Source organism: Podarcis vaucheri (assembly GCF_965113315.1).
Source record: "Podarcis vaucheri genome assembly, chromosome: 14".
Taxonomy (NCBI): domain Eukaryota; kingdom Metazoa; phylum Chordata; class Lepidosauria; order Squamata; family Lacertidae; genus Podarcis; species Podarcis vaucheri.
In genome coordinates this window covers 42,039,672-42,065,927 of record NC_138752.1, presented here as the reverse complement: position 1 = coordinate 42,065,927, position 26,256 = coordinate 42,039,672, and the positions used below count along the sequence as shown (strand labels likewise).

The 26,256-nt window shown below is 42.1% G+C and overlaps 1 protein-coding gene across 7 annotated transcripts in view; it reads left to right on the top strand.

Annotated features, from left to right (window-relative positions):
* DNAH3 (dynein axonemal heavy chain 3) overlaps positions 1 to 26,256 on the top strand; it is an 89,384-nt gene that overhangs the window by 39,034 nt on the left and 24,094 nt on the right. For all 7 annotated transcript variants that reach the window (XM_082200001.1, XM_082200005.1, XM_082200000.1 and 4 more), the window contains exons 25-45: positions 770 to 971; positions 2,259 to 2,351; positions 4,032 to 4,142; positions 4,440 to 4,554; positions 4,887 to 5,085; positions 6,292 to 6,400; positions 7,123 to 7,236; positions 7,867 to 8,043; positions 8,658 to 8,749; positions 9,552 to 9,771; positions 9,982 to 10,116; positions 10,468 to 10,579; positions 12,544 to 12,785; positions 14,806 to 14,906; positions 16,072 to 16,177; positions 18,150 to 18,279; positions 19,901 to 20,137; positions 20,938 to 21,041; positions 23,351 to 23,645; positions 25,025 to 25,204; positions 25,668 to 25,791. In XM_082200001.1, the coding sequence (XP_082056127.1) occupies positions 770 to 971; positions 2,259 to 2,351; positions 4,032 to 4,142; positions 4,440 to 4,554; positions 4,887 to 5,085; positions 6,292 to 6,400; positions 7,123 to 7,236; positions 7,867 to 8,043; positions 8,658 to 8,749; positions 9,552 to 9,771; positions 9,982 to 10,116; positions 10,468 to 10,579; positions 12,544 to 12,785; positions 14,806 to 14,906; positions 16,072 to 16,177; positions 18,150 to 18,279; positions 19,901 to 20,137; positions 20,938 to 21,041; positions 23,351 to 23,645; positions 25,025 to 25,204; positions 25,668 to 25,791 (3,198 nt within the window). The remainder of the gene's footprint in view (positions 1 to 769; positions 972 to 2,258; positions 2,352 to 4,031; positions 4,143 to 4,439; positions 4,555 to 4,886; positions 5,086 to 6,291; positions 6,401 to 7,122; positions 7,237 to 7,866; positions 8,044 to 8,657; positions 8,750 to 9,551; positions 9,772 to 9,981; positions 10,117 to 10,467; positions 10,580 to 12,543; positions 12,786 to 14,805; positions 14,907 to 16,071; positions 16,178 to 18,149; positions 18,280 to 19,900; positions 20,138 to 20,937; positions 21,042 to 23,350; positions 23,646 to 25,024; positions 25,205 to 25,667; positions 25,792 to 26,256) is intronic.

Genomic DNA, 26,256 nt, shown 5'->3' with positions numbered 1-26,256 from the left:
ATATGACATACATAATTTTTAAAGCCTTGGTCATTCCTGTCTTACTTTCCTTTTCCTCCCACTTGCACAAAACCCTCTCAAACATGGTTATATGTCCTTCTGAGTAGCGGTGCTGTGATAAATTTGGCCAGATAAAGACCTTAGGGGGCAAACAGCGGTCATAAAAATCAAGAGGAGATGCAGAAATCGTCTCTGGCTTTTGAGTTGTAGTAAGATGCTACCTACACATTTGCTAAGCTTATCGTCACACAAGAGATAAGCTTCTCTGTTCTTAAGACTTACCCCAGGGCACACACCCTCTTCCCAGCTCCAGCTCTAATTAGCCATCTTCCCACTCTCCTTGAGTTTTTTGTCTGGCTGCAAAGTATTATTGAACTCTGAGAATGCCTCTTGCTTGCCTAGATGGAAGACAGAGATGGGTCTATGAAAGTGTGTAGAAACTATCCTTTTGTACTACGGTAACATTTGCATGAGTTGTTTTGCCTCACCCACCATTGGCACATCCCCCAAGGTTGCCTAGAAGAGAATGCAGCCCTTTGGTTGAAAAAAAGCTCCACACCTCTGACCTACCAGCTGAGATTCTTTTAACTGAAGGAGCAGACATGGGAGCTGGGACTCCCTGTATTTGGCCTAGATGCTATTCTGCTGAGCAGTGGCCCCTCCCCATTTAGGTCAGGGGTCAATGAAGTGATGACCACCAAACTGTGTGACTTCTGTGTCATGAAAATTAATGCGTGGATGTTAAAAACAACAACCCTATTTTGAACAGATTCTTCTTCCTTTCTAATGACGAGTTGCTGGAGATTTTGTCCGAAACCAAAGATCCTCTCCGAGTGCAGCCACACTTGAAAAAGTGCTTTGAGGGAATCGCAAAACTAGACTTTACGGAGAACATGGAGATTATAGGCATGATCAGCTCAGAGAAGGAAATTGTACCTTTTATCAAGACAATCTACCCAGCACAAGCCAAAGTAACCTTTGCATAGAATTTTCTTGTTTTTCTGTTTGATAGCTTGGCCGTAGCAATGTGCTTATTGGGGAATAAGCTCAATGGAAGATGCCAGTTTTTAGATGAAAAAGTGAAGAGCATTGAAAAGTAATCCTTTTGTCCACCATCAATTCTCTTTATCTTGGAGCAGGGCAAACCAGGACTAGGAATGGGAAAGAAACTCTATTCAGTTTGCATTTTAAAGTGAACCTACATAATTCATACTTTCTGAAACAATAAGCAAACTGAATCATAGCCACCCTTCTAAACTAGCATTTATCTGAATTTTGCTGTGCAGTTCTTCAACCAAGTAATGTGTACAGATATGCATATGTTAGGTAAAATGCAAAGAAATGCATATATTAGTGGGTGGAAATACATTTTATTAGGGTGACTTGTTTGTGGAAATGTGTTTGTTGGGCAAAATTCCATTGAAGAATGTTCTCATTAGTAGAAATTCTCATTAAAATGCTTAACAAATTTTAATGACAACTTAAACAAAAACAAATTTGCCAACTGACATGAAATGTGGAGAACTGAAGACAAGGAAAATGGGAAACACAGAGAAACCAAAATCAATTCACCCATTCCTAGGCAGAGTTGAAGCTGGCCATGCGAGTGCAGTAGGAAGCTGTATTCCAGGAGAGGCTCAGGGGAGACTCCTCACCCTTCCTGGTCATCTGCTGTGTCCCAGTGCACACCTGGTCCTTCTGTGGCTATTCCCTCCTCCCAAGTATCCCTAGTGGCAAAGCAGGCAAGGGCTGTTCCGGTGGTGCTGGACTTCTCGCTGGGACTAATGCCATCTCTGCTCCAGGGGGGTGAAAACTGGAGGTGAAAGGGGAGAGCCTGGGACCAAGGTGTCCAAGCTTGGTGTGTGGGACCTTGGGGGAGACGAGTAAGATGTATTTGGTGCTCAGTGTCTCAGGCTGATAGATTGTGATAGCAGGCTCTGGAGGTCTCTGCATAGTCCCACTTCTCTTCCTCAGATGAGGTCCCTCCAGGCTGGGCTCTGACCTGTACAACATATAATATGTCACATATATATTGCCTAGAAGCATAGATTCCATTTCATTGAGGGCATTTCCAATTAAAATCTTATTAACAATGAATGTATGAGTTACTGCACAGAACGTGCCAGCCCTTTGAAACAAGCCACATATATGATTCCTCTCCAGGGTTTGGACTTTCTCATTGTGAAAGTTCTCATTCAATCATGGTATGGTTTTGGGTTCATAGAGCCTTCATTTTCACATTTATCTTTTTTCCTAAGGGCATGGTTGAGAAGTGGCTGTCACAAGTAGAACACATGATGCTGTCCAGTATCAGAAAAGTCATAGAAAGGGGCATCGAAGGATATGATCAGGTAGGTAATAAGCAATGATTTTCAATGACACAGTTGTACTTAAGGTATCTTAAGTCCCATGAACTTGATTGAACTGAAATTCAGGTTTACAAGTAGTAGTTTAAGTGGTCCATTGATAAGAAGCAGCAGTACCATGGGGTGGGGGGCAGGTAAGTCCCACCCCATATCAGAGTTGAACTCATGGCCTTTTCCCATTAAAATGTATTCCTGGCAGCTTTCGTCATTTCAGCAGCCTAATTTGGGAGTGTGTCTGTCTGTCTTTTCATTCACTCTTCAGAGATTGAGAGCCAGAAACTCCCTGATCTAGTGCAAATCACCTAAAGATGTATAAGGAAACTAGCTTCTTTCCATCCTAATTTAAAGTATAGTTAGTGGAGGCTAAAAGAGAGTGCATCATAAGAAGCGATTTGCATATTGCATACGTATAGATTCAAATTTGGAAGTAATTACTATAAGCTGCATAGAAATACATCTCAGCACAGTGTGGTGTATTCAACCTGCTGTCTGGGTACTAATTGTGCACGGGCAGCTTCAAGGTTCTCCCTTCTTATAGCTCTTTATCCTTAATCTAGACATCGGACTGGATACCCTGTTTTCCATAAAGTAGAGCACATGGCTACCCTCTATGGCAGTGGTTCCCAATTAGGGGTCCGGGGACCCCTGGGGGTCCGTGGAACACACCCAGGGGGTCCATGGCACCATCTTCTGCCAGGAACTCACCTATCTCTTTAATTGTACGGTGAAAGCCGCAATGATGATCCACTGATCACCCAGCCTCTGCTTGCTTGCTGGCAGGGGGAAAACTTGTGAAAGAGTTGCTGGATGGCAAGTGAGCTGGGATTGGGCAAAAAGACCTCTGACATAGTTTCTTTGGGCTCTTGCGATTGGAGGGAGCAGAGAAAGTGAGAGCACAAATGACTTGCTGCATGGGGCGGGTTCACATGCTTATCATTAAAAAATGTAAGGGATCCCTTCCCCAATACTTTATCAAGCCCTGACCAAGCCTTCACCTATGTCTTGAAGATGCAAGTTCCCCCAATTATGCTGCAAGTTTTGTTTAGATGTACCATCACAGATTACAAGTAAGGAATAGCATGTTTGAATATTCTCTCAAATAAAAAAAAAACCCTTCTGCATATAGAACACTTGCAAGTTAGGGACACAATTGCTTTCAGTTGTAGTGGAGCAATGGAGACAAGTTTTTCCAACTGTCTGGGGATAGGCAATTTGTGGTAATATCACAAATTTTATGGTCTTTTTAGTATACATAAAATCCTTTGCTTATGAGGGTCCTCCCCACATTTTCTTCAAAAAAATGCTTTGCACAGGTAACTACCATGGAGTTATAAAAAAATTCAAAAGTAGGGGTTCCTCAGTAATTAGCTCATTGGGAAACACTGCTCTATGGAGTCAGGACTTCCTCTTTATTCATATTATAATGTTAATTGTTTGTGTTGGTGTCTTTTTACATGTGCATGTTTAAATTTGTTGAAAGTCACCTAGAGGTTGCTGGTATTATTCAAGCAGCAAATAAAATGAAACAAATATCACATTTTAGATCAGGGAAGTTTTGGAAAACATTTCATCCTCCCATTTAGAACCATGGTTTTCCCTTTATATTAAAATCTCAGAGCCCTAGTTGGCCATGGCAGTCTAATGTTATTCACTTTATTTTTAAAGGTTCCCCGGAATAAGTGGGTGCTGCAGTGGCCAGGACAAGTAGTTATCTGTGTATCATCCATCTTCTGGACAAAAGAAGTATCAGAAGCCATACAAGGAAAAACTCTACCTGTAAGATTTGGGGGAGGGGATTGCTGTAACACTGGTCCATTAATTTCAGTGGGTCTGCTCGGAGGAGGACATAGTTGGAGACAACCCTCTATATATTGTTCAAATACTTTATTGGGCAGATAGAGATTGACTTGTATTGCATTGATCTGGAAGCAGCTCTGGAAGCCTTTATCAGCTGAAGAGTAGGTTAAAATTTAAATAATCAGGGACAATCCCCTTAGCGGTTGGGCAAACACTGCAACATGGTGCTTCAAGTCCTACCTGTTGGTAATAATAACCTCCTTTTTCCCCCTGCAGGCATTTTTGGAGAAAAGCAACAAACAGATTGGAGAAATTGTTGAACTGGTCAGAGGGAAGCTGTCAGGCGGGGCCCGGCTCACCCTGGGAGCCCTCACGGTCATTGATGTGCATGGTAAATGGCAAGGCTGGGAAGTGGGAGAACAGAAGGATACTTAAGAAACTGAAATGCCCCTTCCAGTGAAAGTCACGAGATGGAAAGCGAGCTAGGGTTAGAAATGGAATAAGTATTTGAAAAATGGAAGGGGGTCTCAAAAATGCAAGCTCCCCCCCCATACTTCTCAGCTGAAGTTGCCTTCAACTGAATAATCAGCCCATTGATACCCCTAGCTTAGCACTATCTATAATGACTGGCAGTGGCTTTTTCAGGTTCTCAGACAGGAGTTGAAGCTCAATGTATGGCTTAAGTGTACTGGTCCATTTGACAAAATATCTTTGTTCCTGCAGCACGGGATGTTGTCGCAAAACTGTCTGAAGACAAAATTTCAGATCTGAATGATTTCCAGTGGATTTCTCAGCTGAGATATTACTGGGAACAGGGAGAGGTGATGGTCCGAATGATTACAACTGAAGCCAGATATGGCTATGAGTACCTGGGCAACTCCCTTCGTTTGGTGATAACGCCACTGACCGACCGATGCTATAGGTAACATCCCTCCCCGCTTTTTTAATGTTTGTGTTTTTTGTTCAGAAGTCATGCTCAGAACTGGAATGTCAGCAGGATATAGGTTAGGAGTGGTGAACCTGTGGCCCTCCAGATGTTATGGGACTCCAGTTCCCCTTATTGCCATCCAGCATAGCTTGTGGTCAGGTATGAAGGGATCTGGAGTCCAGCAACATCTGGAAGACAAAGCATTGGCTACCTCGGCTTACTCATATGAAGTCCCAGGTGATTGATTAAATGATAGACAGACAGACAGACAGACCACACTTTCCTAAAAATACAGCAAGATGGAACACAGCATATAAAATTACCATATCACCAGTAAAAACATCAGTAAACAGTGGCTTGTTTTTTTAAAAAAGAGTCACATTGCAAAGGCCTGTCTGAATAACACTATTTTTAGAAGGCGTCTAAAAGAAGGCAGGAATAATTATGGTCAAACGTCTACTGGCAGGGAGTTTCACAGGGCAGGACCTTCCACTCTAAAAGTTTGATCCCAAATAAAGGCCACTTGAACCTCAGGACCGTAGGATCCAGTGCTAGAGGTTTTTAAAAAGCAATGCTACCTATATAAGAAACTAGAGAGCTGCGCCCAGTTCTTGGCTGAATGTTCCATTAATCCATCCGGCCATTGTCATATCCTAAAACATGCATGGTATTTGGGTTGGGGCAGGGCCAATGTCATGGGGAGATTCTTGCCCCTCAGCAACTGCATGCAAGCTCACAGATTTGCATACTTCCCTTTTCTGAAAATGCTGGGTGTTCCAAAAAGTATAATATTTCATTGAGAAATGAACAATGTTTGAACTTGTTCTGTTTAACATTGGCCATTTGACCATACTGAGAGGGTGAGAATATTAAAATTCTTATGACTTGCTTAAGGAAATAAAGCATAAATAAATAAACCCACCCACACGTTGAAGGGCCAGTGTCTTAGCATTGTGTGACTCGGCAGACAATCACCAAAGTCCATGGAGAATGAGGATGTCCTAATTTGTACCTAGTTCATGTGTGTGCATAGATCCAGATTCTAACTCCCGGCAGCTCAAGCTTCCAGCAGGGGTAATCATCAGGGAGGATGGGAGTTCTACTCTAGCCGTATTAGGAGGGCCACAGATTTTACCACCCTGGTATCCTATTTTTTAAAAGATATATACTGTGCTAATTCCCCTCTTTTCTGTTTCTTAGAACATTAATGGGAGCTTTGAAACTAAACCTGGGAGGTGCTCCAGAAGGACCTGCGGGAACTGGCAAAACTGAAACCACCAAAGATTTAGCAAAAGCACTGGCTAAGCAGGTAACAAAATAATCTTTTTGCTGATATCTATGTTTCCCCCCCCTCCATCCCTCCCTCTCTTTCTCTCTAAAAGTAAGTTTGAGGAATCATCTTTGTTTGCTGAAGCTGTGAATCAAAAGTTCATGAATACCTGAAGAAGAAATAGGACAGGTCTTGTATTTATTCCTATTAATTCATATGCACATCCCACAAGTCTCTGTGGTGAATATATAACACACACCCCACACGTGTCCTGGAAAGAATGGGCCATCCTATTTTTTCACATGAGATTGTGGCGGCCATTTTGTGTGTCATGCTCTTGCGCCATTCTCTCGCCACAGAAAAAATGCTTTGTTAGAGCTGTGATCTTGCCCGGCACCCAGAAATTGCCACAGGTTCCTCACCCCTAATGTAGAGAACCCGCAGTTTACTATTGCATAATCATGGTGTGTTTGTTGTGTGCTTTCCATTTCTCTTTGTAAATTGCTAGAGTTGTAGCTCAGCTTGCCAACTTCTGTAGCGGGGATCCTGTGCCTTTAACAGCCACATGACACACTGAAATTAATCATGCAAAATTTCATGCAGTGATGGCAAAACCTTCACCTGCTGAATTCCTGTGCATTGCACAATTGTTACAGATGCAGGAGCCGCTCCTGGAAGAAAATTAAATGGTTGGCAATGTTATTATTGTTAAGTAAAAATTTGCAGCAACTTTGAACAATATATTATGTCATTTGTTTTAGTGTGTTGTCTTCAATTGCTCTGACGGTCTCGATTACAAAGCCATGGGGAAATTCTTTAAAGGACTGGCACAGGCTGGAGCTTGGGCCTGCTTTGATGAGTTCAACAGAATTGAGGTAATGACTTCCTCTATTTCTGGTGCTTAGACTATGAGTGATGTCACTTCTGTAACCAAAATAGTACCACCCTCATATGGGGGAGATATAAACAGGCTTGGAGAATCCCAAGGTTTACTGAAATACTTTAAAGAGAGAGAGAGAGAAAGCCTAAGAGGGAAGGGAAATATCTGAAATAGCCCAGGCCTGTTCAGTAGCCACAGAATGCTCCCTGACTATTATGGGAGGTGGAATGGAAAGAAGTATTGAAGAGGACATGGATAGCTGATTGAAACAATGAAACCCTGGAGATCTATTGCTAGTCAACACTGAGCCACCAATTGTCAGTATGAGGCATTTCTCTGTAAAATTTCTGGCTATAGCCGGTTCTCATTGATTTATCACACTATTTCAGCCCAGCCTAACACAGTGTTTCTCAAACTTGAGTCTCCAGCTGTAGTTGGACTATAATTGCCACCATCCCTGACCACTGGTCCTGCTAGCTAGGGATGATGGGAGTTGTGGTCCAACAAAGAGTTGGGGACGCAAGTTTGATAAACACTACCCCAACACATTGTTCAGGTCACATTTACATTGGTTTGAAATGCATGTTTTAAATCTGAAGTATTATTTTCTTTATTTTGTTGTTAGGTTGAAGTTCTCTCTGTAGTGGCACAGCAGATCCTCAGTATTCAGCAGGCTATTATTCGAAAGCTGCGAACATTTCTCTTTGAAGGCACAGAGATTTCACTTAATCCAACCTGTGCAGTATTCATCACTATGAATCCTGGATATGCTGGACGGGCAGAACTTCCTGATAACTTGAAGGTAAATTGTTATACACTGGGAAGGCGAAACACCCGTGGGTTGCTGGGCAAGACCAGAAGAATATAACCTGGAACAAAAAATAGGTAGTCTGGATGAGGAAACAGTATGAGGGAGATGGTAACTGACATAAAAGCACAATTCAAGGGAAAGTGTAAGAGTTAGGTTTCAGAACCTGGGATAGCTCCCAGGGATCATATGTGTTGCTCTGACAAAAGCATGTGAAGGGTATAGAAAAGGGCTGCACCTTTTGACACATGACTCTACCTGGCCCACCCCAAATGTCCATGTGCAGAGGCTTTCCTAAGTTCTGGAACTCTATGCAGTCAAAGTTCCAGAAGGGAAGCCTCCACATGTAGAGATCTGCATGCCTGTCTCTGTTCAGAATTGCCATATTCTTTGCATAAATCCATTTAAACCATATTCCTCCTCTGCTGCTAGACAGTTCCTTGCAATCCTAGTTCTTATTCCTTAGCTAATTGCTTCTGAAGTCATAGGCTCACAAGTAACTATCACTGAAGCACAACATCCTTGGACAACAACCTTACCTATTGCTTTTTGTTTTGAGAATACATTGTATATTGATTATTTATTTCCCCCCGCTCTCTGTTCTTCAGGCTTTATTCCGTACTGTAGCTATGATGGTTCCAGATTATGCTTTGATTGGTGAAATTTCACTTTATTCAATGGGATTCCTTGACTCCCGAAGGTAAGTTAGTCGGTTTTCAGGTATTATACAGGAAACTTTCACTTGGGTGTGTGTGGAAGGTATATGAGCAACAGAAGTCCTCTTGGAGTCTTGCCATATGGAAGTCTTTTCTCATAAACACTTTCCTATATTTTATTTCTCAGATTATTATTATTATTATTAATTACATTTGTATACTGCTTTATACCTGTACATCTCAGGGCAGTTCACAACATAAAATTACAGTATAAAAAGAGGTGGCTCCACCACTCTCAACATGCCCCACTGCTGCCAGGCTGGGAGTTTAGATTGTCCTACCCACCCAGTGCTCTGTTTCCCCCCCAGGGGGTACTCAAGGGTACGCAGCTCTCAAGGGTACCAGCACCTCTTTTTTTCTTGTTAAAAAGTGTGGCACGTACTGTAACAACTTCATGATGAGTACTGGCACCTATTTTTCTAGAAAAAAACACTACCCACCAATAGCATCCCCTAAGTATTTTTTTTAAAAAAATAATTTTTATTAACCGGCCAATCAAATCAAATTAAATCACATCACATAAATTCCGAATTACAAAGCCGAATTTTGAATTTTGTTGGGGGGACCCATATTTCAAGATCCAAAGGGGGATCCCCTAAGTAAGAGGAAATAGCATCCCCTAAGTAAGAGGAAAAACCTGTCATTTGATTTGTCACTTAATCTTTTTTAAACTTACTTGGTGATATCTGTTATTCATCTATTTATACATGATGCAGACATTTTATCCTCTTTTCTCCATTGTGTTTGCTGTCCATAAATTGTAACATGTTGTATAATCTTTCACAGTCTTGCCCAGAAGATTGTTGCTACCTATCGTCTTTGCTCTGAACAGTTATCATCGCAGCATCATTACGACTATGGGATGCGTGCTGTAAAATCGGTCCTGACAGCAGCAGGAAACTTAAAACTGAAGTACCCAGATGAAAATGAAAGTGTCTTGCTGCTCAGGGCTCTACTGGATGTTAACTTAGCTAAATTCTTGGCACAAGATGTCCCTCTGTTTCAGGTAAGATAATAGATGAAGTCATTTAGATACCAATAACGTGAACTGTTGCTGCATGAATGTAGGCAAGCAAATGTTGATTACAGTGTTATGATTAACTAAGAAGAAAGATTATTTTCATTTGCTTAGAACAGCTTGAATCATGTTTGTGTACAACCAGAAGTTCCTGCTCTTAAACTGCATATTATTTTTTCTTCTTCTTTCATTTCACAGGGAATCATATCTGATTTATTTCCTGGAGTGATTCTACCTCGACCAGATTATGATCTCTTCATTCAGGCACTGAATAACAATATCGCAAAAATTAATCTTCAACCAGTTCCATGGTTTATTGGGAAAATTATTCAGGTTTCTTTAGTTTGAATATTTGCACACTGGAAATATATATGTAGGCCAGATCCTTTACCCCTCCCTCAATTGTAGGCCAACTTTGGTGGATGGAGCCACTAATCTGTCTTTGTTACTGAGCCAACTTTGGCTTTATTGATTTCCCTTATTTAGTTTCTTGACTTAAGGCTACACCTTTCATATTTGCACAGTTCCTATGAAACAATGCTGAGCGTGTCTCAAAGTGCTTTGAGGATTTATTTATTATTGAATATATTCATGTCTTCACACTTCTGTGGATTTCTGATGCCCTTATAAAGCATAAAACCTCATCTACGCAATGTATTTTTAACACTTATTTCATTGGCACAGATTTATGAAATGATGATGGTTCGTCATGGCTATATGATTGTCGGGGAGCCAATGGGAGGAAAAACCTACGCCTACAAAGTGCTTGCTATGGCCCTTGGGGATCTGAGCCAAGGTACATGTCAAATTTAATTCTGCCCAATCCCTTCTTAATTTAAAAAAGAACTTTAACTTCATCTTCTCTTTCCCCAATCTGGTGCCCTTCAGATGTTTTGGACTGAAGCTAGTTATTACCTGCCAATTAACTATCAGGCTAAATTCATGGTGCTGGTACAAAGCCCCCCTACAGCTTGGGACCAAACTACTTAAAAGATTACATCACCTATTATATATCCAACCAATCACTGTGCTCTATAGAAGATGGTCTCCAGCAGACACCATCTCATTAGGAGGTCCATTCTATAAGATATAGAATCTGGGTCTTCAGTGTTGTAGTGGCCAACCTTTGGAACTACCCCACCATGTACAGAAGTCACCTATTATCTTTTGACACCTTCCCATTTCAAGGAGCCTTTTTAAATTGATATACTCATTGCAGTCTGTATCTGTGCTGGATTAGAAGTTATTTTTCTGTGCACAAAATTATTTATTTTTTTAAAATGAAATCTTTTCATATAGGTTTTTATTTCTGATGTTTTAATTGTTAATTGCTTTGAGACATTTCACAGCAAGCAATTCACAAATGAAAGGAAATAAATAAGCACCTATCTGCTGCATCCTGTATAGCAAGGCTGATCTTGAAAGAGAAAGCTTACCTCTTGAGCACTCCCCCCCCAAAAAATTGCCTGTTGTTGGAGTACAGAGGAAGGTTATAGGTGCAAGAATGGAAAATTGCTAATGCTGTTGTTTCCACTCTACACAACAGAGAATTTCAATTGTCTGGAAGACAAATTAAAGGTTGCATTGGCAGAAACGTGTCTTACTTTGATCCAAACCTTGAGTTGAATAAGCAGTAAAACCACTTACACATTTTATTAAGCCAAAGCCATCTTTTGTTCCCAGTGTTCTGAAAATGTTGGACTATTTCCCCTTGGAACTCTCAAAAATTGTTTTCTCAGTCTGCCATCTGAACTTAACCCATCTACTATCTTTTTCTGTTTCTTCCTTGTCTTTGTCACTTCTTCTGTGGCAGAGTGTATGCTTAGACTGAGTGTTGTTTTTTCTCCTCTCTGTACTTCAAGGAGGCATTGAAATTGATGTTCACCTATTAAGTGGTACAAACATGGTTGTGCCTGCCCAGAGTAGTTCCACTGAAGTTAATGAACATAACTAACTGAGATCCATTAATTTCAGTGAGTATACTCTGAGTAGGAGTAGGGCTAGCTCTGCCATCAGTCGAAGTGAAGGATGAGAGGATGTAATGAAAGGGCAGCAAATTGTTCATTATTTAACTTGTTATTACTGTATTTTTTAAGTCAGGGAGGAGGAGAGGTGTTTTGGGGTTTTGTGGCCCTGGTGCCAAAATAACTTAGTTGGCCTTGGTTGATGGGGCTGCTGCTCTGCCTCAGCCTGCAAAATGTCTTGGATCTCAGGGTCAATTAAAGGTGGGTAACTGAAGAGGGACTCCAAGTCTTTGAATTTAAAAAAAGAAATGGGGAAAAATAATATACACCAAGAGTGTAACATCTACTTTTGGCCTGAGAAATAGCTTTGGGATAGCAAGGCTTTTTAGGCACCAATTTCTGCCAGTGAGTTTGCCTTCTAACTAGTCAGAGATCAGAATTGGCAAATCTGTCCATTTTAGATTCTCCCAATTTCTCACTTTTCTAATCTTTTGTTTAGTTCTCCACATTTCACCTCAGTTTGCAAATATTTATTGTTAAAAGTCCACATGAAAATCTGTCACCATTTAGTGAATGTCCCTTAATTGACACATTTTGCCTGATACACATTTTTGCAGAGCACTTCCCCCTGATTCAGCATATGCATTTTTGTACACACTAATTAGCTGCAGAGCTGCATTGCAAAATTCAGAGAATTTCAAGTGTTTTTCAGAAAGTACAAATTAGGCAGATTCACCTTTAAATGAGAATTGAATTCCTCCCTTGTCGCTAACCTAAGATACTTTTTTTGTCTCAGACCCTTCAACAGAAGAATCTGCAGTTGAATATAGAATTATTAATCCAAAAGCTATTACCATGGGACAGTTGTATGGGTGTTTTGACCCTGTGAGCCATGAATGGACAGATGGCGTTCTTGCAACCACCTTCAGAGAACAAGCCAGCTCTACAACAGAAGAGAGGAAGTGGATTGTCTTTGATGGTCCTGTTGATGCTGTTTGGATAGAGAACATGAACACTGTGTTAGATGATAACAAGAAGGTAAGTGCCATGGCTGTAATGGTAGAGTTTGTAATTTAGAGTTTTATTACCTTAGTATTAAGATGGTAATTTGAGGACTTACTCTAAGATTGCATGATTCAAGCAGTTCCAAAGGCCTAGAGCAGTGGTGGTCAAACTTGGCCCTCCAGCTGCTTTTGGACTACAACTTCCATCATCCCCAGCTAACAGGACCAGTGGTCATGGATGATGGGAATTGTAGTCTCAAAACAGCTGGAGGGCCAAGTTTGGCCACCACTGGCCTAGAGGCTGCTGCACATGTTTGAAGAATAAAGTTCTTGCAAGCTCTTCTTCCTTCCTCTCGTTTGTGGATTCAGAATCATTACACTGTAAGAAGTGTAGAATGAGGACTGCACTGAATCAACTGGAAGCAATTTTCTAGATGTACCACTAGACACATATGGTAGTAAGAAGCTGTGGGAACCACACCCAGTGGTTGATTGCAACTGGTTCATTGATTATTGTAGTTATTTTTAAATAACCTGCATTATTTGCTTTAAGATAAGCACTAACTTCATATATCTGGAATTAAGCCCCATTGAACTGAGTAGACATGGTTAAGACTGTGCTGTTATCAAAAGCAAAGCATATCTGTAGAAGTGGGGAAGCAGAGAGTCTCTGTAGCTCTTTCTTAAATATGTAAGCATGTCATCATACTGTAATTTGCATGACCACAAATATGCAGCTGTGGGAACTGCAGCACAATGTGTGAGCATTCCAGTCAAGCCCTGCTGCTGCCCACCTCACTCTGACGCTCAGTGGGTTTGGCAAGGTTAAGGGATAGGAAAGGGGTTTGGTGAGGGATAAAGGGAGTGGGGTTGGCCTGGTGTAAAGGAAGCAGGCAGGAGATTGGCAAGCATGTGGGGGTCTGGTAGGTGTAAGCAGCTTTGGCAACTGAAGCAATCAGAGGCAACAATCTCTAGTATAGAATAAAAGGTAAAGGTACCCCTGCCCGAACGGGCCAGTCTTGACAGACTCTGGGGTTTGTGCGCCCATCTCACATCTAGAGGCCGGGGGCCAGCGCTGTCCGGAGACACTTCCGAGTCACGTGGCCAGCGTGACAACGCTGCTCTGGCAAGCCAGAGCCGCACACGGAACACCGTTTACCTTCCCGCTGGTAAGCGGTACCTATTTATCTACTTGCCCCCGGGGGTGCTTTCGAACTGCTAGGTTGGCAGGCGCTGGGACCGAGCAGCGGGAGCGCACCCCGCCGCGGGGATTCGAACCGCCGACCTTTCGATCGGCAAGCCCTAGGCGCTGAGGCTTTAGCCCACAGCGCCACCCGCGTCCCATATAGAATAGTATAGAATAACACTGTTCTAATGCAAGATGGCAATGATTTAAATTCATTCATTGCTTTTTACAAGAGTCTCAAAGCAAATTTCAAGGGAAGGTGTTTACATCACAACGCCTGTCTTAATTATTTTAGATTACAGTCAGGGAAATATTTATCTAATACTAGATAGTTTGCTATAGGCTTCTAATACACAAATAGCTCTTTGAATCATGGCCTTCTGGGTTTCCAATTAAATATCTAAGTTCTGTGCATTAATTTCTACATGTCTACTCTTAGTAGGACTATCATTGGCTACTACCCACTGTCTTTTTAATATCTCTGTGTGTTTGTGTGTGTGTGTGCGTGCACACACACATGCACATGCACATGCATGCAGACATTAAACTATGATTAATATAAAATGGAAAAAGAAGTTTCCAGTGCAGCCATGCTGGAAGAGGAGAGAGGGAAATGCCCTTCTTATGCTAAATCATGGTTAAACATTACACGCAAACCTTTCATTATCTTTTGCTCTCAAGCATGGAAGTATGAGAAGAAGCAAACGAATGATGTTCATCCTCTTACAGAATGTCACTGTTGTTCATGTGCGTGTCTGTAAAATGACTGAAACTCTGCGTGACACATGCTACAATTGTGCAAGTTGTCCTGTCACAATCCCTACCGTACACATGACTGAACCATGGTTACATGATGTTTTCATTCTAGCTGTGCCTAATGAGTGGTGAAATAATTCAGATGAGTGCAAAGATGAGCTTAATGTTTGAGCCAGAAGATCTGGAACAAGCATCTCCAGCTACTGTCAGCAGGTAACTTTTGCAAGCAGAGCCAATAGCAGCTTTGTGTGCCTCTCTATATTGTTACAGGATTGGTGCATACATACCTAGGGCCATTAACTCCACAAAGAGCATACAGATAAAATTATGTATGTATACATACATACATAATTTTATCTGTATGCTCTTTGTGGAGTTAATGGCCCTAGGCAATTCTCTTGGACATCTTAGTAACATAGGATGCTGCCTTGTCATGAGTCAGACCATTGGTCCACCTTGCTCAATATTGTTGATGTTGTCAGCAATTCTCCGTTCATTTTCTGTATTTAAGGTAGATGCTCTGCGACTGGGATGCAGTCCTTCCCCATTTTTACATGACCTGTTTGTCAGATTCAAGAGTTTGCCATAGAAACAACTACCTGGTAATGTTTCTAGAAGGAAGCCCCATGTGGCTGGAGGCCAGGGCATCCAAGATGTAAGAGAGCATCAGGCCCAGAGGCCAGTCTTCCCTGCTCTCTTCTGGAGGAGCTAGGAAGACACAAAACATTTGGTTTTCTCTCCATGCTGAGTCCAAAGCTATGGCTTTGAAAGGAAGCCTAAAGGGGAAAAAGCAATATCTGTTGGAGTGCTAATGCTGTGAGGCCTTTCATCGTAATGCCCAGCCTGTTTGTATGTGAAAATAAAGCCTTATATCACAAAGATCCAATGACATTCCTTCCAAAGAAACCAAAATTGGAGTCTTTGTTGGCATTCCTGAAATCTCTTACACTATTCAGAGAGATTGAGCTGTATGGAACAGTGTGTGAGAGAGAGGCAGGAGGGGAGGGAGAGCAGGAGAGAAGTATTGATCAGGGAAAACCACATAGGGAGAAGGGACAAATACCATGATGCTGGAGAAAGAGATCCATGTTCAGGGAGAGAGAGACCTGACCTTACAGGCTTCCTTCATGACGTTGCAAAAAGGTCCAGAGTTGGTCCCCTTCCAGTGTCAAAGAGAGGAAAAATAGGTGTCTATTTCTGCCTAGGAATGGTGGTGAGGAGAGGGAATTGATCCAGCTACAGTAAATCTGTTAAGTTTGTAAGGTGCCAGAAGAATCCTAGCAATTGCCCAGTGTCATCTGAAGGCTGAGTCAACTTTCATAAGTCTTACCCCCTCATTGCAAGCAAATTTGTGCGACAAAACTGTTAATTCTTCCAGGTGTGGTATGATCTACATGGAACCTCACCAGTTAGGCTGGAAGCCTCTGAAGGATTCTTATATGAACACATTGCCTCCAAACTTGAACACCGAACACAGAGAACTGGTTTGTGGGCCTATAATTTAATAATAATAATAACAACAATAATAATAATGATGATGATGATGTGGGGCTTTCATCAGAGGTTTGGGGCCTGGGCCACTTAGGATCTTAAACACTAATGTGAGCACCTTGAATTGGGCTTAGAAATGAACTACCAACTAGTGCAGCTGGAATTATTTGAAATCTAAAGAGGATCTAAACATTGGTTTGGCTGCTGGATTTTGGACCGTTTGAAGATTCTGAGTCATCTTCAAGGACAACCCCTTGAAGAGCCCCTTGAAGATGTAGAGCACATTGGAATAATCTAATCTGGAAGTTAGAAACTGACAAGTGTCTCATACAAGAGAACAACTGCAGTGGGCAGAAAGGCAATATGGGGAGGGGGATGAGTTGTTGCTGTGGCCGCATAGCTAGAAAACTGCTCTGTGCTGTTTGCAGTGTAGGTGGAGTGGTAAGTGCTCTCGTTTTGCCTCTTACGTGACAACTGAGCAGAGTTTGTTTTCACCTTGGGAGAGACATGTTGATGATAGAGCCATTTAATAATGTAACCATTTTGGAACCAATGGTCCTGCCATCTTGGCACTACCACCAGGAAGGGCCTATCTCTTGTAAGCTTGCCCTGAGACATGTATGGTCATGTAATAGCTCTCATTTATGTCTCATAGCCAAGATGGGTCTCCCTGGTAATTGTCACTCTATTAGCATGGCACCAAAAGAAGGGGAAATGCACCCCCCCCCAAGGCATAGATTTGCACAAAATTCCCATATGCTAATTAATATGCATAGGTGCAAATTTAGACATAAATACTATAATTTTTTTTAATAATGCAATACACCCCACTAGGGTGAGGGAGACTGTGTCCAAGTGCCCTTTGTGCATGCTCATTCAGGTGCTACCTGTCAATGGACAAACCTGTTCTCCTTTTAAGGGTTAATTAAACTGTAATCGAACTTGTACTGGACAGCTCTTCAGATAGGGGACTGTCCTTTGTATAATAGGATACATGACCAACCTCCACTCTATCCAATGTTTATGCAAATATATACCATCAATAACCAACCCAGTGGATCCAGTTACAGATAGGTAGCCATGCTGGTCTGCCATAGTCAAAATAAAAAAATTCCTTCCAGTAGCACCTTAAAGACCAACTAAGTTAGTTCTTGGTATGAGCTTTCGTGTGCATGCACACAAAAGCTCATACCAAGAACTAAGTTGGTCTTTAAGGTGCTACTGGAAGGAATTTTTTTATTTCAACCCAGTGGAGTGGAGCTATAACACTAGTTCCCAGGACGGGGCGGGGGGCACAAGGCAGCGTGGAGATCCGGGTGGTGCAGGTGCAGCAGCGCAGCCCCTCCAGCACTCCTGACATTCCTCTTGCACTGCACCAGTCTCCCCACCATCTCCCTCTCTCCCTCCTGGTAAATGGCAGAGATACCACTGTGGAGTGTTACAGCTGTGCTCCTCCAGGAGAACCACTTCTAGACCCTTCGGAACAGCAGTAATTGAGGGTCCCATGGGCACTCTAGCTTTGTGATGGTAGTCTTACCACCTGTACTGGAAGAGCTGGCCATGTACTAGGCGACATAATGGAACTGCCTCAGGCAAAAAGTCCTGGAGAGTGAGGAGCAGCAGCAGCAAAGCTTGTGCTTGGTAAGGGTCCTGTGAGCTTCATTTTCCCGCTTACCCACCCCCCTGCCTTGCTGTGCCATTTTGCCTGTCATGCGCCTCCTAAGTGAGCCTGCTACCCTCAGATGCTGTGGAGAATGCTGCCCCATTGTAAGACTCAGCTGCCAGTTCAATTGGCTGCTGTACATATAATGGGACTGAAGAGGCACCGTTCGTTTTTGCTTTTTTCTTGAAGCAGCAAAATGTATTGGTCCGGCTTGGCATATTGACTGTTAGCAAACTGTTCCTATTGGTAATAATGTAACTTCTGCTGCATTTGAAAGCCATTTACCCTTTTCCAACTTCCAGGTTGACGACTTGTTCATGTGGCTAGTTCAGCCTTGTTTGGAATTTATTCGCCATCATTGCAGGGTCATGGTTCAGACATCACCCATCCATCTCACTCATTCCATGATGACACTGTATACTGCTTTGCTCGGTAAGGATCCTGTGAGCTTCATCTTCCCACTCTCCCACCCCCACCTTGCTGCGCCATAAGATTGTGGGAACAACTGTGTTAGTTCTCCCAACTAATTTGTGCCCCAGAAATATATGGAAATGTCATTGAGGAAGCCCGTTTTCAGCTGGGTCCAGGTTAAGCTGCAGAACACACTGGTATGTGTGTGCAAAGGAATGAACTGAAGAAACTTAAAACTGTAGTAAAGCATATGTTTTTTTAAAAAAATTATTCTAGTTCAGGAAGAGTGGGGTGTAGGAATGCTCTGGCACAAACGAGAATAACAGCTGTACATAGCTTTGGCACTTTCCTAATAGGAAGCAATGCACAATCTAACAAACCTATACAATGAAAAGCTGTAATAGGTGAAGTCATCTGGCCTCCCTAGGCTATGCATTTCTCTTTACCTGTCACCTCTTTCCATATGAAATGCATCTTGCATTGAAATCCATAAGGGTATCTTCGTATACAGTACAACATAGGTTTATTTCAATTCCAGATTCTCAATATAGTGCATCTAACAAAATGATTTTTAAAGTCCAGATTCACTTTGACCTTGTCATACCACAGATATCCATGTCATCCAAACCATAAATCATGACCTTCTAGTTGCAAAATCCTCCTACTTCTTAGGATCACCCACTCCTTCATCCACACTAAGCAACAGGCTGCAAAGTACAATTTCAAATCAGGCAGTCCCAGTCTCTGCAGTACTTTCATTTTAACTCGTGGTTTTTTATATTTCCATAAAACTTCGATAAATCTTTTTTGCCATTCTTTAAACAGTAAATCGGTTGCAATAGGTATTGTTTGAAATAAAAACATCATTCTAGGTAAAACATTTATTTAATTACTGAAATTTTGGTCAGCAATGACAATTTGTCTGCAAACAGATTAGCATTATTTGCAGGTTTTGCCTTCCCCATAGCAATAGTCACAATTTTAGCAGAGAAGGCCTTGCATGGAATCCTTTAAGTCTAACATCAGGGGGGTGCAGTGGTGCATCTACCCCACCACAGAACAGTGCAATAAGAGGGTACCCCTTAGAAGGGTCTAGTTGGAAGTCTCTGTCCAAAAGCCAAGGTGTATGGCAGATGGGCCACAGAGCTTTCTTCAGTGGCTTGGGAGGGTCGTTCTGTGTAGACCCTAGGGTCGACTCTATCATGGGCCAGCCGTCCACCAGCCCTCCAGTGCCTTAGCCAAATCCAACCTACACCTGGAATCAATAAAGTTGTGGCCTAATTTTAAATCCCAGAACATTGTCCTGTCCAGTTTGTTCACCTAACAACTTCTCCTTTCTCCCTGTTGACTCACATCAGCTGAAAGGCCCTCTGTGCACCAGATATGCTCAATATAAATTTAATATAGGATTGTGATGTGAGATGACACCCCTTGCTTGAATCAGTATCTGAGCAAACAAACAGCAGAAGAGTGGGAACTGAAAGTGTTTGCAGCAGGGGTGCCAACTTGAATAAAATATTGGGGGGGCAGGTAAGGCCTGCCCTGCATAATAGAACACATGATGTGGTACACACACACACCATTTGACGTTGTTGACTATGCCTTCTAAGAACAATCTTCATCTGCTCTTTTTTAAAAATAGATGAAATAAGGAATTCCGGCGAAGACGATTCCGAGACCATGTCCAGCCAGCAGATCACCCTGTGGCTGCAGGGACTTTTCCTGTTCGCCTTGGTGTGGACCATCGGGGGCACCATCAACGCTGAGGGAAGGAAAAAATTCGACCATTATTACCGGGAAGTTTTGATGGGAATGGACGACAACCACCCACGTCCCAAAAGCGTAAAGCTGACGAAGAACAACATTTTTCCAGATAGAGGTCTGTTTAAAATACACTTGGCAAATTTAAATAATTGGCTTTGTTTATACATCATGAAGCATCATAACTCCAGTATGGGCATTGAATTGTTTTGTAATAGGTCCCAGAGATTAAGAAAGGAGCTGATCATCCTGAACACCATGGATGGGGAATCCTCAGTTTTCATAAGCTCCAAGTAGAATGACCTGGGATTATTTATGCTGTTATTTAATTTATACCGCACCCTTCAACCTGAAGAATCCCAGAGTTGTATGCAACAATTCATAAAATTGTGCATGTTCATACAAAGGTCATAAATCCAAAACAACAACAACAACAATAATAATAATAGAAGAAGTATGATGAGAGTTCGTATTCAACAATATCTGGAAGGTCATAGGAACTCTCTGATATCCTTAGAGTAACTGAAAGAGAACTGAAATTGACAGCCTTCCGTCCCTGCCTCTGAGTGCAATTTTTCCACCTAGGAATTTGTTTTCAGTATCAGAACCCAGTTCACAGAAAATCCATTCCTGGTCTTCTTTACTTTTTCTTTACTTTTGCAGTGTAATTTGAAAGTGGTGTGTTGAATGGGGAGTTGCTGCTATTGTTACACAACTGGAGGATAGAAATTATTGGTGGGCTACTGCTGTAGCTGCCCTTCTTTACCAAAAGCATGATTTGGCAGCATTTGGGTTGTTTCTGTTTGGTTAGAAGGCATATGTAGAAACATATCCAAATTTTGCAGTCTGAAATAATACCCAAAGTCAGCCTTGCTGCCTTGAACTGAGCTTTCCTGATGGCCTTTCCCCCTCAACCAGGGACCGTGTACGACTTTTACTTCCACAAGATAGCCAGTGGACAGTGGAATAATTGGACAGAGTACATTACAAAAGAAGAGCAAACCATCCCTGCTGGAGTAAAGGTAAACCATTTGCATTTATTGCCTCATAATTGCTCAGGCTGACCTTATCTGATTGGCCAAATTAACAAGTCCTGACCATTACTTTCAAGGGGGTCTACTCTGAGTAAAACTAAGTTGGATAGAACCATTTGTTATTATGGGTTGTATTCAGAAAGTCCCATGTTCAATCCTCAGCTGAGGTTGCTTTTTAATCATCATCATCATCATCAATCTTTATTATGGGTCCAGAGACCCAACAAAACATTACAAATCAATACACAGTTCATACTTTTAATCACTTATCTCCTTTGTATCTCATTTCTAGCATCATTGCACACTGCTTAGAAACTACAGTGTTAAGAGGTGTGTGAATAGTTGAAATAATGAAACCTCCGTTCTTTAATTAAAAAAGAAGAGGGAGAGGTGATTCTTGATGGCTTTGTTAATAATTGCTTGTGGCTTCATTTATTATTTTTAATAAAGTTGAATGGGACAGTTTCGATTTTGGATTTTTGTGTTCCGCTTTAGAAACACTGGTTAAAGAACAAGATTTTCCCCAGTCCCAAATCAATGAATGTAAGAGCTTGTTCTCAACATTCCATCACACTTTCTGGAATGACCAAGAAAAACAGTGAAGTTTTAGCAGGTGTAGGGCTGGGACTATGATGATGGGGAAGGCCTTAATGGGCTAATTAATATTGTGCATCACAAGGTCTGCAAGGGCAGAATGGGATGACCTCACATCATTGTGACATCAGGTTGAAAGCCTTGATGGGCTAATTGTTATTGTGATCATTATATTTATTTATTTCCTGCCTTTTTCGCTGACACGGACAGATAAAATAGGAACAATGAATATATAGGGAAAATATCACTGAAAAGCAATTAAACACGTACAAAACTAGGACTATATATAAATATAAATTATATTTGAAATACTACATATATTAACATCGTGCAGTTTGAAGCAACTGGATGCATATTAACTGACTCCTTTTGGAAGAAATCATTGAATAAAATATCATGTCAACTTTTACTTGTAGAATTCTTTAAAAACAGAACATAAGCCTCAAAGGTACACCCCAACTATCCATACAACGTATTGTGATGTACAGCACAGGCTCAGCATCTTAGATAATATGAAATTATCCAAACAAAGGCCTTTCTCCTCCCACAGCATCCATTTTCCCTGGAGCTGTTTCCTCTGTAACTCAAAGGGTCATTTACACATCCTTACTTCCACACAGTTTGAGACAAAAGACTAAAGGCAACTTCAAAATGGAGATTTGCAACCAAATACCTTTTTCACCTGATCTAAGGTTACAACACTGACATGTTAGCTAGCAGAAAACAACAACTAGCTAATTATCAACTCAGCAAGAGCTCAGAGTCTTTTAGAAAACTACTGTGAAAAAACCCCAATGCAGCATCACATATTTAGCCATTTTCCATTTAAAACCTTCATTAATACACATACATTTTCTGTTTATGTGTGAATTAAGCCAGTTATACTTAACATTAAAAACATATGCATAATTACAATAGCCCTTTCATTAAAAGCAGTCAGTTCCCAAAAGCCTAATAATGGACAGGGCGTAGGCTTGGTCCACCCCCTCCCTCAGCAGCATCTCCACTTTGATTTGGTTAAATTTTTGTCTGCTGTGTTCCCAACCCTCAAGTTGAGCTCAAAACAATTCACAACAATAGCAAATATAAACAACTCTCAGTACTGCATTATTATACCGGTTGTCTTCCCAGGAAATGAATAGTCACCGCTCACTCCTATGGAGCAAAGCACAAGCTCTGCCCTAAGAAGACAAGTTTGCAAAACTTGCAGCCCACCCCAACGGTGGGTGGAAACACTTCATTGATAGAGATCCTACAGTCTGTGCATGCATATGCAGGTACACATGAAGGCATAGCAGGAAGGCTAAACAGTAGGTGGAGCCAGAGCCAATGAAAGGCAGAGCCAACTAATTCTAGTTTTGTCCCCATCCTTTTCCCTGCTGAGTTATACAGGGGCAACACTTAGACTAAGGAACGAGCAGGAAGATGACAGTATTGTAAGTTAGAAGGCGGGCAAGTGGTGGCTAGTTGAGGACAGAGTAAGGTTGGTGGGGCAGTGCCCCATTTACCCTAATGGACCAGCTTCCATTGCATGCCTGGTGTGCAATGTATATGCCACCCCACCAGGATCCTTGCAATGTACAGGTCATAAATACATTATCTCTCTTTCTCATGCACACACTCCCTTCTTGCAGTGATACAGATTTTTCTACTTTCAAATATGCAAGATGTGTTTTTTGCACCTAACCATCTCTTCACGACAGGTCTCCGAGCTTATAATTCCAACCATGGAAACAGCCAGGCAGAGTTTTTTCCTGAAAACCTATGTGGAGCATGAAATCCCATTGCTCTTCGTGGGAACCACTGGTACAGGGAAATCAGCGATCACCAACAGCTTTCTGATTAATCTCCCAAAGACAAAGTACACTCCCAACTTCATCAATTTCTCTGCCAGAACTACAGCCAACCAGACCCAGGACATTATTATGTCAAAACTGGACAGGAGAAGAAAAGGACTTTTTGGTCCACCAGCTGGAAAAAAGGCTATTGTATTTGTAGGTAAGATCACATCTTAAACATTTTTGTTGCTACACATTACAGTTTTGAAGCATGCTGTTACAACAGCAGCTGTACTTCCTTTTGCAGAAATAAGCTGTCAGGGACCTCAATCCAGGTAGGGAGGGAGGGAGAAAGACCAGGGGGTGGGGGAAGAGCTGGGTGTTATCAACTTTTCAACATTGTGATGTATCACCACCCTAACAAAACAATGTTGAAAAGCAGAGGGAAGAACAAGGTGCATTGAGCCTGGCCCCGCAAGGTGCTGGGGTGAAACAGCCTCAGCTCCCTCGTTTGGAGAGGCAGCGGTTTCACCCTGGCACCTCATAGGGCTGGGGCTGATGCAGCTTGTTTTTCCCTTGGGGTGCTGGGCGCTGGTGACAAAGGGAGTCCCTCCACCGCCAGTGCCCAGCGCATCAAGTGAAAAACAAGCTCCATCGGCTCTGGTGCCTCACAACTCATTTCTCCCTTGGTTTGAGGGCCAGAGTGCAATGGCACCTTCACCCTGTGGTATATCACAGGTATAACCACTGCCGCTCCTGAGCGCAATATACTGCCGGGTGAAGGTGCCATCATGCTCTTTCTCTTTTCAACTGTGTTGTTTATCTTTATTACCTTTCTATTACAGAATATATAACTTACCTATCTGTTTTTAACTTTGTGAAGTTTATTCGAAATGTATCAAGGGTTTAATTTGAGAACAATGTTTTTCCAAATAGTCTTTTACACATTCCCACTCTTTTTAAAATTTTTGGTTTGGCTGATGCCTAATTGCCACTGTCGTTTTTACCGATTCCAAATACTCAGACAATTTGTTTTGCCATTCTCCCTTTGTTGGTATCATATCCCCTTTCCAATTCCTAGCAATTAACATTCTTACGGCGGTTGTAGCATACAAATAAAAGTTTAATCTAGAAATGGCTCTGTTCCTTTCTCTAGAGAACATAAGAAGAGCCCTCCTGGACCAGGCCAACAGCCCTCCTTGTCCTGATGCCTCTGGGAAGCCTGCAAGTAGAATCTGAGCACAAGAGCACTCCAGTGGCGTAGCGTGGGGGGTGCAGGGGGGGCCAGCCGCACCGGGCGCAACATCTGGGGGTTAGGGTGCGCAAATCCACGGGTTAGGGGGCGCAAATCCACGGGTTAGGGGGCGCAAATTACTTGCCTTGCCCCGGGTGCTGACCACCCACGCTACGCCACTGGAGCACTCCTCTGCTCCCGGTGTTGGCGTTCAGAAGCATTGTTGTCCCTGACCATTGAGGCTAATAGCCTCATCCTTATCCACGCCCTTTCTTTGCTTGCTTGTGTTGATGGGTAGAGGGAGAGGGGTAGAGGGAGTTCTTTTTTGTCTTCGGAAAATAATATTCAATCAATATTCTTCCTAGATGACTTAAATATGCCTGCCAAGGAAGTGTATGGAGCCCAGCCTCCTATAGAACTCCTTAGGCAATGGATTGATCACGGCCACTGGTACGACAAGAAGGATACCTCAAGGCTCGATATTGTGGATGTTCTGTTCCTTTCAGCAATGGGGCCTCCTGGAGGTGGAAGGAATGATATTACAGGTATGATGTCAGATTAAATGCAATAGGACAACCTTTTATTCTTTTCTGCAGTCACACAGTCAATCAATCAGTAGCTGAACTGGGTTCCACACAGTCACAAAAACAAATTAACCAAAAAAAAGCCTGAAAAACAAAAACGCAAAATAAATAGCAAAAACAAAAGCACCAGACTTAATCCGTTCTGGAAGTCAGTTTGACTTCTGAAATGTTCAAAAACTAAGGCGCAGCTTCTGATTGGTGCAGGCGCCCCGGAAACAATAGCCGACAACCACATTGGAGGTTCAGCTTCTGAAAAACGTGTGAAAACCGGAACACTTACTTCTGGGTTTTCGGCATTTGGGAACCAAGGCGTTTGAGTACCAAGGTGTTTGAGAACCAAGGTACCACTGTATCTGCTTGGGGTCATCAGAAGGAATGGCAAAGCCGCATTGAGACTTACTGTGTCCTCCCTTGTGTCTTACAGGACGTTTCACAAGGCACTTGAACATTATTTCCATCAGTGCCTTCGACGATGAAATTTTAACAAAGATCTTTGCTTCCATCGTTGACTGGCACTTCAGCAAAGGGTTTGAGGCCACTTTTCTAAGGTAAATGGACCGTAAGGAATGTGCTTCTCTTCAAGAGAGCACATTTTGTGGTATTTATACACGCAGAAACTGCCCCAGGTCATTGTACCCTTTAAAAAAGTATAGTTCTCTTTTTCCCTTGTGGAAAAGACTGCACAAGACTCTCTGTTTGGAGTTTAAACATAACACATTACTTTACTTGGTATACTAAAACACAGTGATTTTTTTTCTTAAAAATTGTTTAGGGGTACTCTCATTTTGACTAAAGAAAATCACCATTTTATGGTTCAGATTGGGAAAAATAAATACAGCAAATACAACAAAACTGACCAATCACCATGCTAGATTCCAACTCCTACTCCACACATTAAACACTCGCTTCCATCTGAGACTCAGGAAACACACCATGACAGGAAATGAGGCCGCCATCGGGGGTAGCAGCGGAACTGACAATTCACCATGCTAGAGAAGAAACTAATTTTTTAA